The 16,980-nt window shown below is 37.4% G+C and overlaps 2 protein-coding genes across 2 annotated transcripts in view; both read left to right on the top strand.

Annotated features, from left to right (window-relative positions):
• Positions 1 to 7,431, top strand: part of LOC149838799 (upstream activation factor subunit UAF30-like) — a 28,069-nt gene extending 20,638 nt beyond the window's left edge. Inside the window, exon 2 of the mRNA XM_090006820.1 lies at positions 6,996 to 7,431. Within this exon, the coding sequence (XP_089862946.1) occupies positions 6,996 to 7,115 (120 nt within the window). The 3' untranslated portion in view covers positions 7,116 to 7,431. The remainder of the gene's footprint in view (positions 1 to 6,995) is intronic.
• A 2,117-nt stretch (positions 7,432 to 9,548) lies between these two features.
• LOC149838798 (uncharacterized) lies at positions 9,549 to 13,067 on the top strand. Its single transcript, XM_090008321.1, has 3 exons — positions 9,549 to 10,475; positions 11,110 to 11,812; positions 12,907 to 13,067. Exons 1-3 carry the CDS (start codon positions 9,549 to 9,551, stop codon positions 13,065 to 13,067), a joined length of 1,791 nt encoding a protein of 596 aa, XP_089864447.1.
• Positions 13,068 to 16,980: the final 3,913 nt, after the last annotated feature.

Raw genomic sequence — 16,980 nt, 5'->3', positions numbered from 1 at the left:
AAATTTTTTCTTGGAGAAAGAATTGACGAGCAAGGTCCTTTTGAGTATACATACCTTTCATAAAGAACCATGCTTCATTTGCCATTCAAATTTAGCAATGTTGGCGCAAATTTTGAGCTCCACATTGTTCATGAACCAAGCAAACATTTTTGCATGCTTGCTTTCCCAATCTTCAACTTTAGATTGGTGATCTTCAATAGCCTTCATATGGCATTTTCTTCAAGTGCTTTTTCTTGATCACCATCCATCTTGGTGAGTTGGAGTTGCGGTTCCGGAATAGTGCCCATGACATATCCCCAAAGCTTTTTACCCTTGAGGTTGTTCTCCATGGCGGCAGCCCACATCAGTAGTTGGTACTATTAAGTTTGAAGGAGAGATCAATCTTTTGTTCTCCTTTCATTTGAATCTCAAGAAGACAAACCAAGAGAGAGAAATACGATATAAAAATATAACTAGTCAACTAGCTATTATTAAGAATCAAGAGCATAAACCTTGCTCTGATACCATGTAATGAAATATGCGAAAATAAATACAATGTCCTACAATAGACATTCACACGTAGAAAACCAAGAACAAGTCCAAAATTGACATACACAAAAGCCAACAATGGCTTGCAAACATAAAATCTTATAAATGCAAGAAAGGGCTTCATGAAGCCATGCTTTACAAAGGGGAAGACCCCACTTATTTATAGGCAAAGAGGAGTGAGAGAGAGGAAGAAAAGAAAGAGAGAGAGACCACATTGGGAGGCCCAACAAGGTGTCGTTGGGCTCCCAACGTTCACAATTGTGACCGTTGGGGGCCCAACGACTCTTAGTTGGGACCCCCAATGTGAATTCATTAAATGCATTTCATAAAAAGAAAAATAAAAAATAAAAGAAAGAAAAAGGAAAATAAGAAAAGAAGAAAAAATATAAAAAGGACTACAATGCCCCTATTGGGTAGAATTACAGTATTACCCTTATCAGGTATGATTGGATATACATATATATATATATATTAATTACGTGTATTTTAACAGCTACAACCACTATGAAAGTAGTCTGGTTAATGCGATTACTTCAAGATATGGGTGTTATGAGTACGGGAGCATAACAACTATGTTGTGACAATAAAAGTTCTATTTACATTACTAGCAATCAAACATTCCATGAAAGGACTAAGCATATTGAGATGGATTGTCAATACGTTCAAGATGAATTCCTACACAACACTATTGATCTTTCATGTCTCATCAGAATATCACAAATTTCTTTACTAAACCTCTTGTTGCTCTCCAGTTTCATTTTCTCTTAGACAAACTTTCAGTTGTTCAACCATAAGTTTGAGGGGGAGTATTAAAATTATAATCTCATAGTTAATCTCATATGTAATATACCACTATCATATGTAATCTTATCTTTTTAGTTTAGTTTCATCGTTTAGATAGGATTGGGTTAGTTAGTTTTTCATTTTTGGACATGTAATAGGCTTTATGCCTTTTGACTAAGTCAAAAAGCATAAAGCACTAAGAGAGCCGTTGGGAGCCCAACGACTCCCTCTTCCTCTTCTTTATTAGCTCTATAAATATGGGGTCTGGCCCCATTGTAAAGTATTTTTTTTGTGGGTTATATCTCCATCTTCTTAGACAACTTATTGAGAGAAATAGAGAGAGGAACAAAGATTTGCATATGGTTTTTATTGATTTGGAGAAGGCTTACGATAGAGTACCTAGGGACATTCTCTGGTGGACAATAATGAAGAAAGGTGTTTCTCTCAAGTACATTAGTATAATTAAAGATATGTATGAATGAGTAGTAACCAATGTCCGCACTTGTGGAGGGGTGACAACCAATTTTCCTATAACGGTTGGGTTACATCAAGGATCTGCTTTAAGCCCTTTCTTATTTGCTATAGTGATGGATGAGCTTACGAGATCAATTCGAGAAAATGTGTCGTGGTGTATGTTGTTTGCTGATGATATTGTTTTGATTGATGAGTCTAGAGCTGGGGTTAATGCTAAATTAGAATTATGGAGACAGACATTGGAAGCAAGAGGTTTTAAGTTGAGTAAGAGTAAGACAAAATACATAGAATGTCGATTTAGTAAGCAACGAAGTAGTGATGGGAGTGTAGTGAAGCTTGGTGAGCAAGAAATACCGGTGGATGATTCTTTCAAATATTTGGGATCTATCATTCAAAAGTATGGAGAAATTGATGGAGATGTAAATCATAGGATAAAGGTTGGGTGAATGAAATGGAAGAGTGCAACTGGAGTGTTGTGCGATCGTAAAATGCCATTGCGGTTGAAGGGAAAGTTTTATAGGATGACTATTAGGCCCGCTTTACTATATAGTACGGAATGTTGGGCTGCCAAGAGACATCATATTCAAAAAATGAGTGTAGCTGAGATGCGTATGTTGAGATGGATGTGTGGAAATACAATAAAAGATAAGATTCGGAACAAGGAGATACGTAAGAAGGTAGGCGTTGCACCCATTGAAAATAAGATGAGAGAGAATCGGTTATGGTGGTTTGGACATATTCGACGAAGGCCTAATGATGCTCCAGTTAGAAGGATGGAGAAATGGGAAAAATATATTAGTTAAAAGAGGTCGGGGTAGGCCTAGAAAGACATGGATGGAGGTGATAGGAAAGGATATGAATGCTTTGAACTTCACCGAGGACATGGCATTAGATAAAAATGAATGGAGGAGAAGGATTCATGTGGAAGACCCAGAATGATTTTCTTTGTTGGTTCATATCGCCGACCCCAATTGTTTTGGGATGAAGGCGTAGTTGTTGTTGCTGTTGTTGGGTTATATCCCACTTGAATGAAATTATGTTTTTTCTTCATTTTGATTTGCATTCTCTCCTTATTGGTTCTTCTGAGTAAGCTTTGCTTATAAACTTTTATGGTTCTTGTGGGAGATCTTTTGTGAGAATCATTTGAGGGTTCAGATTGTGGGTTGCATCTTCTCAAAGGTCATGCAACAAATGAGTGATACAACACACTTAGATCTAGAGATTAAAGTCAAATCATAAGTTGACAATCTAAACTGACATAAAACGAGGTGCATACAACTCACCCCAACAATATCTCTAAATAAAAATAACAAGGCCAAGAGAAATGATGTATCATATACAATTCTACAATGGACAAAACAAATGTCATAAGAAAACAATAAATACTCACGAAAATCATTTTTCAAATAGGTGAGTTCATAAAAGGAACCAATTAGAAAAGACAAAGTTTTAAATAAAAAATTCAATAAAGGAGATGAAATCTTTGAATGAATGTAGTACAATCATATGCCCAACAATATGTCCCATGACAATTTTTACAATCTTTAGTAAGCAAACAAGAATCATGATTAATATAAGCAATTCTTTAAAAATGAATCATTAAGGCACATCACATACAAAGGATCCAATAACTCTCAAAGAGAAGACGAGAACAATATATATGATCTAAAATGAAGCTTTTTAGATTTAAATAAAAGTCTAGTATGAAACAATAATGATATAACATTAATAGTGATTCTCGAGGAACTATTTATAAACTCAAAAGCATGCATAATTATCACTAATCATGAATACTCAAAGCAATAAGATAATTTAATAACTTATAGCCACGTAGGCTATACAAAAGCTATGAATTTTAATACTACATACTAAATATCACTAATAATGCATCAAATATAAACCTTCTAAGCGGCAAAATACAATCCATAAGGAGAAAAACAAGTTAATATTATGACATACAAAATGCATTCAAGTATATGTGAACAAAGCATCCAATGCAAGAGTCATTTGTAATACAAATGACAAAGAAAAATGAACACCATCATTTTCAAGCATAATCAATCGAGGATGTTTTTCAAATAATTAATTTAGCCCAATGAGAGCAATATCTTAAAGTCAATCATTAAAGCCACATAAAAATATAGGACATGAGCATGTCGATATGAGAGCATACAAGATATTCATGGCATTACCAAAAAATTAAAATTATGATCACTCAAGATATACATTATACGAGAATCTAAATTTTTCAAGAAATACATTTTTAACATAAAATTCACATAATATACCTAATAATCATACTTTGACACATGCTTAAGGGCACCAATGATTATTATGATAAAGCAAAATACATACAACAAAAAAAATAGTATTTTGCAAACAACATGAAAAATATATAAGCATAGTATTTAAGATTTTAAAGAAAACCATATACTCTTGTAAAATATAATTTTCATGACGACATTTTTCAAAGCATATACATATTCATAATCAAAACATATATATTTCATGTAAACATGCTTACACAAAAACATATATCAAAAGACAAACAAGATGCCTTTCTTTCGAAGCACAAACACGAACAAGATATCAAGACCAAGATACCTTGCTCTGATATCATATTAGGAAATGGCACGAAACCCATGACATTTCAAATGGTAATCCAAATGCCAAATCAAAATACATTTGAATACTAACAAGATACAAAATAATACAAGTTTTGTGAATAAATGATTTCATTCATAATGAACAATAAAATACATAAATACATAAAAACCTCACTACAAAATGCACTCAAGAACACTCAAAAATATCTAGAACTGCCCATCACTCTCTCACTTTACAAAGGCAGACACTCACCCATATTTATAAAGAAAAATAGAGGAGAGAAGAAGTGGAGTGTAGAGGGTATGTCTTCTCTCATTAAAGAATGAGATAGTCAAACTAGCCCAACGGAAGTCAAACTAGCTTTGACTTGACTCCCATATATATTATATATATTAAACAATATAAATATGTATATATATATACTTATATTACATTAATCTTAACACCTCCCACACCCAAGCTTTTTTAAAGTGCCGCATCTCCGCACCTGCACCTATGTGACATGGCTCTTATCTTTAATTCTGAAAATTGTTGCTTCTGTGTCTCTTCTGCCAAATGTAATATTTGTTAGATATGTGTGTGCTTGAGAGGACAATATGGTTATTGGCCAAGTCAGTTTCCACCTACTTGGTTGTGTATGGATGGTATCATCGTTTTTACAATTTTTTTTCATAATTTTGTTTCATAAAAGGTGTGTTTATTTATTGATTTTTCCAGGTGACTTTCCTTGAGAATGGTTGTTCCCATGTTTGTGGCATTCACTCTGGAGCCACAGGAAAGGTGTCATTTCTGCAGAAATGGTGCTGTTTCTATGGGATGTAGATGCACCCTACTTGTCATCTCTAGAGAGGGTTTTATTAAAACTGCTGCATCATTCTTGATATTACTTGAGAAAAATTGTTTTATAGTATATAATAGTTGCTTGAAGCTTTTTTGAAAGCCTTGGAGCTTGTCTATGTTACCTTGACACTTCTGGCGGCATGTCAATGTCCGACACTTGGACACCTGGACACCGACACCAACACCCCTAGATACTTCATTTTTTAACATAGATGTATGTGTCCGACACTTTTGAGTGTCTTAAACACAATGTGTCTTGTGTTAGCCTTGTTTAAACTTATTTTGTCTCCATATATTTTATTGGGTCTCAACTCCATAAAAATAAGTCAGCACGACCCTTTACTATACAGAAGGGTCTCTCTCTCTCTCTCTCTCTCTCTCTCTCTCTCTCTCTCTCTCTCTCTCTCTCTCCAGGTTTCTAGTTTTTCAAAACCTTCAATGTCCGTTACTTCATACCCGTGTCCAACACCAACACCCGTGTCAGTGTCCAAGTAACATAGGAGTTTGTTTTGCAAATTGCTTTTTTCTCAATGGAATCCGTGTCATCAGGAACCTTCTTACCTAGTCACTTTGCGTAGTACTTCATGTTGCTTGTCCTATCACAACGAAATCTAAACTTGTTTAATTTGTTGAGCATAAAGTGCATGCATGCTAGTTTTGTGTGCTATTTGGTGTTCTTGCAATCACGTTCATATGGCATTGTTCATTCCCGACATGATTTTATCGGTTCATGGTGTCTGTGGTGGCTGTTGTTTCGGTTGCTTATTCAGATTAGCTTCCCAATCCATGTTGCCTTCTTTGTATGCAACTGATTGAACAAGATCTGAGTTTTTCCTTGGCCTTTTTTTGTTACCAAGCTTGTCTGTTTGACAGTGTGATGTATACATGTGCTCTACCTATAATATGCCATGTCCTCTCTAATTGGCATTCAAACTCATGTAAAGCCTTTTATGTTCGGCCATAGAATAGATTAGAGTTGAGTTTAGTGTCTTCCAACATGTGACTATCAGCCAAATGGACTTGGTCTACAACTATAGTTCCTTACCACTGCTCAGTAGGCGTACTGTTTCCCCTTGGAACCAACTTGCTGTTATACTGATGGGGTAGGAGAGATCGTTTTATTAGTGCTGATTTTTATTGTATGGTTCTCCATATGTGTCATTACTTTGTCAATACTTTCCTGATTCTTCATTTTGGTTAATGAGGATGTGTTTAATTTCCCATACTCTTGATCATATCGGTCTGCCTTGGTTTCACAAACTCACCTTTTCCGTTGGATAATATACTGCAAATAAGCTGCAATAGCAGTGGTAGAGATTTTTCTAGATACTGGTTTACTGCTTCGGGTATGCTTTTGAACAAAAGTCTTATTGACTAGGTCATGATTTAGGGAGCAACTGTCTGGTTGCAGTTTATCATCTCCACACATGGAATGAGATCCTTTATCAATTTCCTGGCGCTACTAACTATGGAGTCAAGATTTTTTGTAAATGAATGTGCTGGTTCAGCAGCCACTGGGCAGTAAATACTAAATGCAAAGGATAAACAGTTTGTTCACCCTCGTGCAGACTATCATATTTCTTCTGCTCATCACTTTGCACAGATTTTCTTCCCCCTGGTTCTATACCTTGGATGGTTGAGTCATAATGAGATGATTGAAGATAATTCTTGTTCACTGTCTAAAATTAATTATAGTAGTTAATATGTTATCCATAAAACTTTGTTTTGTTTGTTTTTTGACATCTTAATTCTTATTGTTTCAGGACCCTGATAACAAAAAAATCATCATATGCGATGAGAAGCTGAAGAAAATTTTTGGTGGTAAAGAGCGAGTCGGGTTTCTTGAGATCTCTGGTCTGATTAGTCCTCACTTTTTGAAGTGAATTATGGATCCTTGGCAATGTTTTTAACTAGGAGAGGTTGATATGAAGTTAGCATTTTGTACATAGTTTAGTTTCAAGATAATGGTAATACATGACTACGGAAGTTGCTGCTTAGTGTTGCAGTTTTTTTGTTAAACCTGTTTTCTGCCCAATTTTGCTCCATCTTTTGCAAATCTCTCTCTCTCTCTCTCTCAAACATGGGTGACTATCTTTCGGTGGGCCTTGCAGCCAGGAAAATACTGGCCTAAATGTTAGGGAAGAAACCTAGACCAAGAAGATCTCCTTTTGAGTTTGCTTCCCGAGATGAGATATGTCAGCTATGCGCTGTCGTGGACATCAATCATGGTAGAAACCAGAAAACAGGGGTAGCGTTCGATTTGTTGCATCCAAAGCTTGATTGAACGGCTGTCACTTGGTAACTTTGTTTGTGGTTGGCTCAGCTAGGGTTACATCAATCATGTATTATTTTTGGGGGGATGAATCATGTAGTACTTTACTGTATATATAGCCAGTCTGTACAGTACGGGGATCAATGACCGCATTGTTCTTAGCTAGGACTGTGACGCCAAGATAGAAACCATGTGTTCTTTATGTTGGCCAGTCTTTTTCTACTGCTATGCTGCTATATTTTTATTGATGGGTCATTATGATTTGCAATGGCCACAGTTCAGTCTTCTGGAACCTATGTCAACTCCTGGATCAAGTCAACATTCTGGATCTGATCCATTGAACAGGTCTGACTACTTTACATTTTCTTTTTGATAAGCGTTCTTTACAAAGTATTAGGGCAACACAAAATGCCAGGACAGTGCCAGTGCAGCTAAGTATCTGATCGTGAGGGTGGTTTCTCCATGTAAATATCAAAAAGTGTGCTGATACACCTGATCACACCCCATGTGTTGTTGAGCTCCACAGCTGACAGGTTGTATGAGAAAGATGGAGGGTGCTCAAGTGCAGCAGCACATCAAGAATGTGTAATGTGATTGCACCTGATCCAACCTGAAATTGAAGCCCAACCAGAATGAAATTTATAGATGCAGGTCAGGCACATGTAATTTGGATTTGCTCCTATCCAAGCCGACCAACACCCTACACTGACCACATCTGATTGGAGATAACTGATTGGATCTTGCCCCTCCTGCACGAAACTTGCTCGGGATATGCGAGCTGGGTCTGGTCTAACTACGGATCTGGCTCAGCTTTTCTCCTCCCATCCCCATGTCCTGACCCAGGTGGGTCATGGTAGTGGTGGAGTTTCTGCCAAATCAAATGCTCGCATTGTGAGCATGTGGAGAGAGAGATTCTAGAACAGAAACAGGTGTCTACAAGCAAACTGGGCATAAGCCAACCGTCATGAGGCAATGCATTGGAAATACCAATTTTCTTCTTTATGCTCCACGTATCATGATCAGCCCAAGCTAGGGTTTCTCATGTTATTCAGCAGGAGAGTATTATATTTGTAGCCTCCAAAATAAAGCGAATGAGATATGGGCCACAGCACCATCTTCAAATCATTACATGCCGGGTGATTCGAACCTTATGAGTAAATTGTAAAATGACACAAATCACCATTAAACCTAAAAGAAGCTTAGCACACTTAAAACAGAATCTTTTACAAAATTTGGAACTTCTCAGGAAACTCGCTTTGGAAGGTCAAAATCATGCGCTTATTGCATGCTTGCAAAATTTTACAAGAAGCCTGCTTTCTCCAATATAAAGTTGCCATTTTTTGTCGATGTTAGAAACACATTTTTCATACAAAAGATTTATTTTTTTATTTTTATTTTTAAATTAAAAGGCATAAATATATCATTAAGTAAAAAATACGTGCTTTATATCATTTCTGGTCACTTCTAACTAGCTTTCCCTTGTGCCTCAAAAATGCTTCAAACTTCACAAATCAAGGCATTCTTTTAACACTCACTTCTCGCTTCACACATTGCTTCTCGTCACGAGGCTATTCTCGTCATTGTCTTGAGATGGATCTCTCTGCATACTGCAAGCATACCAAACAGTAACTATATTACATACAATCTAGTAAAAAAAGGTGCAAGTAAAAAATACCAGTCTCTTCATTCTTCATGCATGCGCCGTTAGCTCTCTCTCTCTCTCTCTCTACAGCAAAAGACAAGCCTACAACCTATAGATGCTTAATCCTGCTTTACCATTACTTTAGCCCTAAAGGCTCCATCTCTTTCCATCTTTTAGATGGGGTTAGGCTAAACTTTTTGAAAGTATTAACCCCACTTTCGTATTATTCAAAGTTCAAACTTTAAGCACCTCTTTTGAAACCCTCTATACCCTTAAAGCCAGGAGGGTTTTAGTGGATTTGCTTTGCATTTACAGGCGGAACTAACAAGGATAAGGAGAATAGCAACAACAACAACCATGAAGCAGTGGCAGTGCACCACAACACCATGTTTCTTGTGCACCATGAAGGAGAACAACCCATGTAAGAGGATGGCAGGGATTGCCAAGTACTTCAGGGAGATACCTCACACTGATGACCAACAACTGGTGCTGGTCATGAGCAGCCTTTGGAGCATAGCCATGACTCAACCTGATGACCCTGAATTCCCAATGCTTGGTATCTTCAATTGCATGTCCCAGCTCATAGAAAGGGGTCTTAGTGACAAAGAATGGCTCCTTAGTGGACAGAACATCTACATCCCTTACTATGCTGCCCACATAATAGGGTCTTACACCATGAACATAGAAGAATTTGCAGAAAAGGCAGTGAAGGCAGGTGTTGTTTCTCCTTTAGTGGAACTCATGAAAGGGAAAATGAGTTGGGTAGAGCAGAGGGTTGCTGTCAGGGCACTAGGCCACCTGGCTAGCTATGACAAGACTTTTGATGCAATTGGAAGCGAAGAGGAGGAGGTGGAAGAGATGGTGAGGTTGGCTATGGATGTTGCTTGTAAATGTATTGATGTGGTGTACATTGAATTCATTAGGAATGAGAAGAGGTTGAGTTATCAGTGTGATCTGTTGACGAGAGGGTTAGCAGATGAGGAGATGGAGAACAACAAGGCAGAGGAATGGGCTAGCCAACTGCAGTGTTGGTCTCTTCACCTTCTCAATTGTTTTGCTAGCAAGGAGAAAGGTCTCAATCTTATATTAAAGGATGAGTTTATGATAGACATCTGTGGCATGTGGGGAGGGTTGGTGAATGAGAATTCTTCTGCTGGAATTGGGCTGATAAGAATTTTGTGTTATACTGCATCTGGAAGGAGCTCCATTGTTGGATGCCAAGAGATCTTGAGTGCTCTCTGCAACCTGTCAAGGTCTTCCGATGATTGGCAGTACATGGCTATTGACTGTCTTCTGCTTTTAATACAAGATCCTCACATAAAATGCAAGGTTGGACTATCAAACTTTCTTTTATAATCTTCTTTCTCTTGAGTGTTGTGATTGACAATATGTAAACTTTTTTTATACATATTCAGTCTGTAACAAAAAAATGATAATCTTTTGTTATATTTCTAATGAAAACCATTTACTATGGTTTCCAGAAAACATAGACCCCTATGATGACCATGAATGTTATAACAGGTAGATATCAGATTTGCATGCATGTCAATAGTTTGTATGTACTTGGTAATAATTATCATCTTCACCAGCACATTGCATGGGAAGCAGATCAGGTCATGCTGAACATGAGCTTTTTGCTCATGCCAACATCCTGGCCGTCTGTTTGCATTTTGGATGAATGCCACGTAGCACATAACTGTTCTGTTGACTTTTTAACTTTTCAAAATACAAAACGGATGGCCACGATGTTGGCATGAGAAAAAAAGCTCATGTTCAGCATGACCTGATCTGCTTCCCATTGCATGTGGGTATCATGATATAATATTTCTTGCATATTTACCTTTGTAAATTTCTTTCTTGAAATTGAACTTACCCATATAGAAAATCATTTGTTATCCTTTATAAAAATGCACATATCTAATCATCTTGTTGCTACTTTATGCATATATATCTTTTTTGACAGGTCATTGAAGCAGTTATTGAGGTCTTAATAGACTTGGTTGAATTGAAAGCACTGGGTTATAGAGATAAAGTAGGGGAAGCTATCAGTAAAGCTCTCCTTCAAGAGAAGGGCAACTCAGCTCTATCATCTACTCCCCAAAAACTAATTGGAGATCTCTCCAACTTGACACTTAACAAGATCAAAGAAAAATCCCTGCTTGCTACTGAATTACAAGCAAGGAGGTCTCTATCATCAGCAAGAAAACAGCAGGGAAATGCAAAATTCTCTTCTGGTGATTACCATGGTGCTGTTTTGAAGTACACGGAGGCATTGGAGGTGTGCCCTCTGGTGATGAGGAAGGAGAGGGTTGTGCTCCACAGCAACAGAGCCCAGTGTCACCTTGTACTAGGGGACCCCGTGTCTGCCATTAGGGACACGACAAGGGCTCTCTGCCTTTCTAACCCTGCCAATTCTCACACCAAGAGTCTGTGGAGGAGGTCACAGGCCTATGACATGTTGGGGTGCCCTAAGGAGAGCCTTATGGACTGTATCATGTACGTTAACAGTGGTCTTGTACCCAAGGAAGGGAAGAGCACGAGGGTTCCCTACTATGCTGCTCGTATGATCAGCAAGCAGATGAGTGCCACGTGGATATTTGCAGAAGCCAGGTCAAGATACGAGAGGAGATACCCGATTGTCAGCAAGAAAGGTGCTAGTCTCCATGGTAATTAATTAATCCCTTGGGCATTGCTTTTTTGGACATGCTTTGTACTGGACCCGCTATGGTATGGTAATGTACCGAACTCTCCATGCATGAGTCCATGAAAGGGTGTGATAAGGTGTTTTATTATGGTTTTGAGCCAACCATTACCATTGTCTCCCTTATGGTTTGAGGGCCGTCCATCTCAGAGATGGATGGTGCTGCTTTAATCCAGTACACTAAAACTATAGAGGATCCTTTATGCTAGTCTTTTAGTTTTGATGCCATTTTCTGATCTAATCACAGTGACCAAAAATGGCATATCTCTTCAGTCTCTTTTCTTATCAATTTGAACCCTTTCTTTTTGGTTTTTATTTTAATTTGCTGTGAGAACGGAACATAACGTTATTTTTTAATCAAACACGTTAAATTCAAGTTGTTTTTGTTTTACCCATAAAAAAAGAACCTCATTCATGTTTACCTTTTCCCATGCTTCTCATTTTTCTTGTTACTATACCGTATTCTTCAAGGAAAATATACGTATTTAAAGGTTTGATCTTTTATCCGTTAAATTAGTGTTTGAAAAAATGTGGTAAAAAGTATGGTATCTATCAGACAGGCGTCAGCATGCCTTGTTGGCATGTCGAATTGACGATGCTTGCACATATGCTAGCTGCTTCTGTGATCCTTACGCCTATATTCTTGGTATGTCCCATCATCCTGAGCGTCCATCACCCAAAAAAACCAACTCAGATCACCTTTCATCCAGACTTCAATGAGCAAAAAAATAACCAAGTGAACCCCAGCTGTCAGTGCAGACGTTGCAGGTTCAAAACCCTATGGTGGGGGTCTGCCTAACCCCAGCTAGACTGTCTTAAAAAAAAAAAAAAACTTTGGGTGGGGGTAATTGACATCCAAGCCGTTACAGAGCCCACCAATAAAAAAGCTCTTACAATGGGTGGGAGTCGAACCCGGGAGGAAGGGATCAGCACCTTCTTCCCTGATCAGTTGCCACTCGGCCGGCCCCGGCAGGTGTAGGACTCATACTAACTAAATGAGCACGGCACCCATGTTACAGAATCTTTTAATTTAATCTAACGGTACAAACTCTGCTGCAGGCAAACCATGCTACCCACTTCCCACCATCCACGAGGAGTCCGACTCTTCCTCATCTTCTGATTCAGAGGCGGAGGTAGTACAAAAGAGGAAGGGCAAAGCAAGAAGAAGAAGCTCGAGAGGAGCGATAGGGAATGGTACGGTGAGGACGCTCGCACTCTGAGTGGTCCGCACTGGAAAGCCGTTCCCATGAGTGGCTCGGAGCGATGCCTCGGGTTGGTTATGACGGAATTGTCCTCCGTAATCATTTCTTTTTATCGGTTTGTGTACGGTTATTTGGAGATGTAATGAAGGCATTTTCGTCTTCTTGAAAAAACACTTTTTTATTTTATTTTCTTAAAGTCGGCGATTGGTCGCCCGTTCTGTCCTGTTCAGATGGCGACGTGTCTCTTTCTTTCTCTGACACGCTCGTACAGGACCATTATTTTAGTTTGGTCTGGTAAATGTGGGTCGGAGCCGATATCCAACCCGGTTTTGGTGTAGGTGGGTCAAGAATTCCACACGACACGACCCAGATTGGTTTGGGGAGGCTGGGGCACATAGATTGGATTCTGATGAACTAATACCATGATTTTGACTAAGCAGGGCATGTGTGGAGATAACATCCACAGTGTCAAATTTGATAAAAACGATGGATCATTTTTTTTTCATGCAGCTCCGCTACGACTGACCGTCCATTTCAACATTTCTCGAGATGGAAACCCCAAAATGCGAAGATGGATAGCTGTCAGGCAAGTTGTTGCAGGCCCATCATGCAACGACGCTGCATATAAAGTGAAGAGAGCGTATCAGGTCAGAGGCAAATCTGGCAATACCTCTGAGACCATTCATCCACAGGATGAAGGGCCTCGGAGCACGGGGTCAGATCTTTTTTTTTTCAGCCATCCATTTTGCATGCATTAGATGTCTCTCGTCTAGGGCATCAACGGCTCTGAAAATTTTTGTGGAACAATCTAAGATAAAAAAAAACCAACGGGTCTGGGTGTGGTTGGTAGGAGCTTTCAGTACTAGTCTCTTTGTGATGGGACATTGCACGTTCAAAACCCTGTGGTTACGTTTGAATAATAACTGGTAGGGGTATGGCTAACCTCACCTTGCCTTTCAAAAAAATAACACACACACACACAATCTTGTAGTGCTCTTAGGTTGTTCATCTTGTGGATGAACGGTACTTGTAAATTTTGATATTTTTATCGATTTTTGTATTATCTAAATAATAGAAATTTTGAGGCATTTTTCATGGTTTTCATACGGATGGTTTCATTCTTATGCATTTAACGAAAAAATCCTTCTTTATTTCATAAGAAATAGAGTTAAATTGAGTTCAAAACGTGCCCAACAAGTTTTGGGGGGCATTGTAGGTATTTTGGGAGAGTGACTTTTGGTAAAAACTGTCAGCATGTACGCTGCTCACTAGTGCAGTTTGGGAAAAACTTATATGAACACACTATGTTCCCTGTTGTATGACAACAAAAAGAAATTTTGTATCATGGTTAAATGTTGCCCTGTTATATGATAACATAAAAAAAAAATTTATGATTCTATGTTTCCGTGTTATATGCTAATAGAAGAAGATTCTTCTGTTGTACTTCTATGTTCCCCTGTTGTATGATAACAAGAAGAAATTTTTTTTTTATCATGGTATTATGTTGTCCATATGCATGTTCATTTGAAAATTATATTTCTGATATGTATACTTAGAGGCTTCGTATGTTCATTTTGAAACAAAATTTCTGTTGGTGGTTAGCGTGATGCCGTCCACTTGTATTTAAAAAATTTATTTTTATGATAGGATTAGCTGAATGCGGTCCTGCGTTTTGATTTGGAAAAAAAAATTACTGCTATGACAATCATTGTTGTCTTGTATGTTGATGAAAAAATATATTTCTGATATGAATTTATATTTTTCTCCTACATATTTGATTGAAAAAAAAATGATTCTCTGATTATATTATTGCCCTACTTATTTGTTTAGAAAAAATTTTCCATCATGGGTATCACTATGCTACCCTGTGTGGTTTAGGAATAAATTTTTTGTCATGGACCTTGTATTTAGAAAAAAATATTTTTCTGTTATGAATAACTATGCTGCCCTTTATGGTTTATAAATGAATTTTCTGTCATGGATATCACTATGCTGTCTTGTGTTGTTTAGAAAAAATATTTTACTGATATAAATATTACTATGTTGCCTTTTGTGGTTTATAAATAAAATTTTCTGTCATAGATATCAATATGCTGCCATATGTTGTTTAGAAAAAAATAATTTCCCTATGTTGCCTAGTGTTGTTTAGAAAAAAAATTTATTTTTCGTTATAGATATCGCTATGCTGCCATGTATTGATTAGAAAAGAAAATGTATATGTTGAATTGTCCTTTTAACTTGGTGGATGTTAATCTAACTGAAGGCCTGGAGGTTTGACATTAATTAAATAACGAACATCTCTTATGTTTGAAAAATGAACAGAACTTAGTTTAGAGAATTTGTTGATTTTTGATGCTCTTAAGAATTTGGTCGATCCTTATGTGTGTGCCTTAATAGGTCATGTATATTGTTTTGAGATTCATTGAGTTTATGAAGTTTTCTAATTTTTCTCGTAATGTGGTTCTTGAGAAATAATTTTTTCAAGTGAAAGCTTAATGTAGGATACAATAAGGCCTTTGTTGAACATGAAGTTTTATGGACATGTATGTGACCTCATGGGTGCAACAAATTGATTAAACTAGTTTGAAAAACTAATCTCATAATTTTAAGAACTTAGTCTATCTTGTTGGGCAAGGCCTTGCGTACCTGAAAGGTACATAGTAAACTAAATTAAAAATGAACTTTAATTAATTATGAAACAAGTTACATAGAGATGTTAGTTACGCCCTAAAAGATAGGTTAACCTATCACCTAAAGTGACTTTATGCTTGTCTTGTGAGAGAGTTTGCATCAACCCCATGGGATTGTACTGAATTGACAACAAACTCCTTCTCAGTTGACGATAGCGTTTTGTAGTTGTAGACCCCGTCTTTATTACTAGGGTGGATTAGTTCCCAACCACAATAGCTTAAGAGACAATGACTCCTTTGCATTGGAAATCCAACTACGTACACTATGACTTGTTTAAAAAAATGAACACTTTGACAAAAGATTTTGGACCTTTGTGCTGGTGTAATCTAGTTCTCGTGGGTTAATAAAAAATGAAAAATATTTGTATTTGAAAATATGCTCTTGTGTAAACCAGTGAGCCTATAGCGACCCGAGGCAGTGGTGCCTCTTGAGAACAATAATGCTATCAAAATTTAGATAATTGTATGAGTGTATTATGTAAAAAGCAAAAAAAACAACCTAGATAGAGAAGGAAAATAAAAATATATGCACGCATCTTGGTTGTGCATGAGTTTCTCTCTTGAGTTAGGAGTTGAGTCGAGTCAAATTTCATAGTAAGTCAGTTGTTGGACTCGTGTAGAGCTATGGACTTGGTTAGAGTTCATTTAGGTTCATCGACCTATCCATGTTTGTTATCGCGAGATGGGAAATTGAGTTTGTTGTGGAGACTTGCCTCTTATATTGTTGCTCATCTTACTCTAATTTGTATTTTTTTTTCAGTAGTTAGTTTTGCATGGTACTTCTATGGATAAACAAACCAAGTTGTAGAGTATCTTCGTTTTGCTAGAAACATCTGGCATTCTTCTTCGTTTTCTTTTCTTTTTGCTGTTTTTCTTGTTCTGACTATTCATATATTATAATATTAAATGGTATAAGCATCTACGATCCACAGGAGAAGATCATACCTAGATGGAAGGGCCCTATGATAGATAAGGATCATGAATTTCTTAATGAGTTCAATAGAATTCTAAGAGAGTCATTGGGAGATAAGTTGGGAAAGCTGTCTAATTGAGAAGTTGGATAATTGGTTGGATGATTTGAAGAAGACAGAACTGTCACCATCTCCTAACGGTGTTTCATCTTCCTCTGCTGTCAGCACCAGACCTTCTGAAAGTTTGCCTCTAGTAGGTCACAAGACGATAATTGAAAGCAGTGATGTCTCCGTGAGACCTGGAACAACGTCTGGAAAGGAATATTGGCA

The sequence above is a fragment of the Nuphar pumila genome, chromosome 5, assembly GCF_984573655.1.
Source record: "Nuphar pumila chromosome 5, dmNupPumi1.hap1.1, whole genome shotgun sequence".
Lineage (NCBI taxonomy): Eukaryota > Viridiplantae > Streptophyta > Magnoliopsida > Nymphaeales > Nymphaeaceae > Nuphar > Nuphar pumila.
Note: the sequence above shows the minus strand (reverse complement) of the source record. Positions and strands in the feature narration are given on the sequence as shown.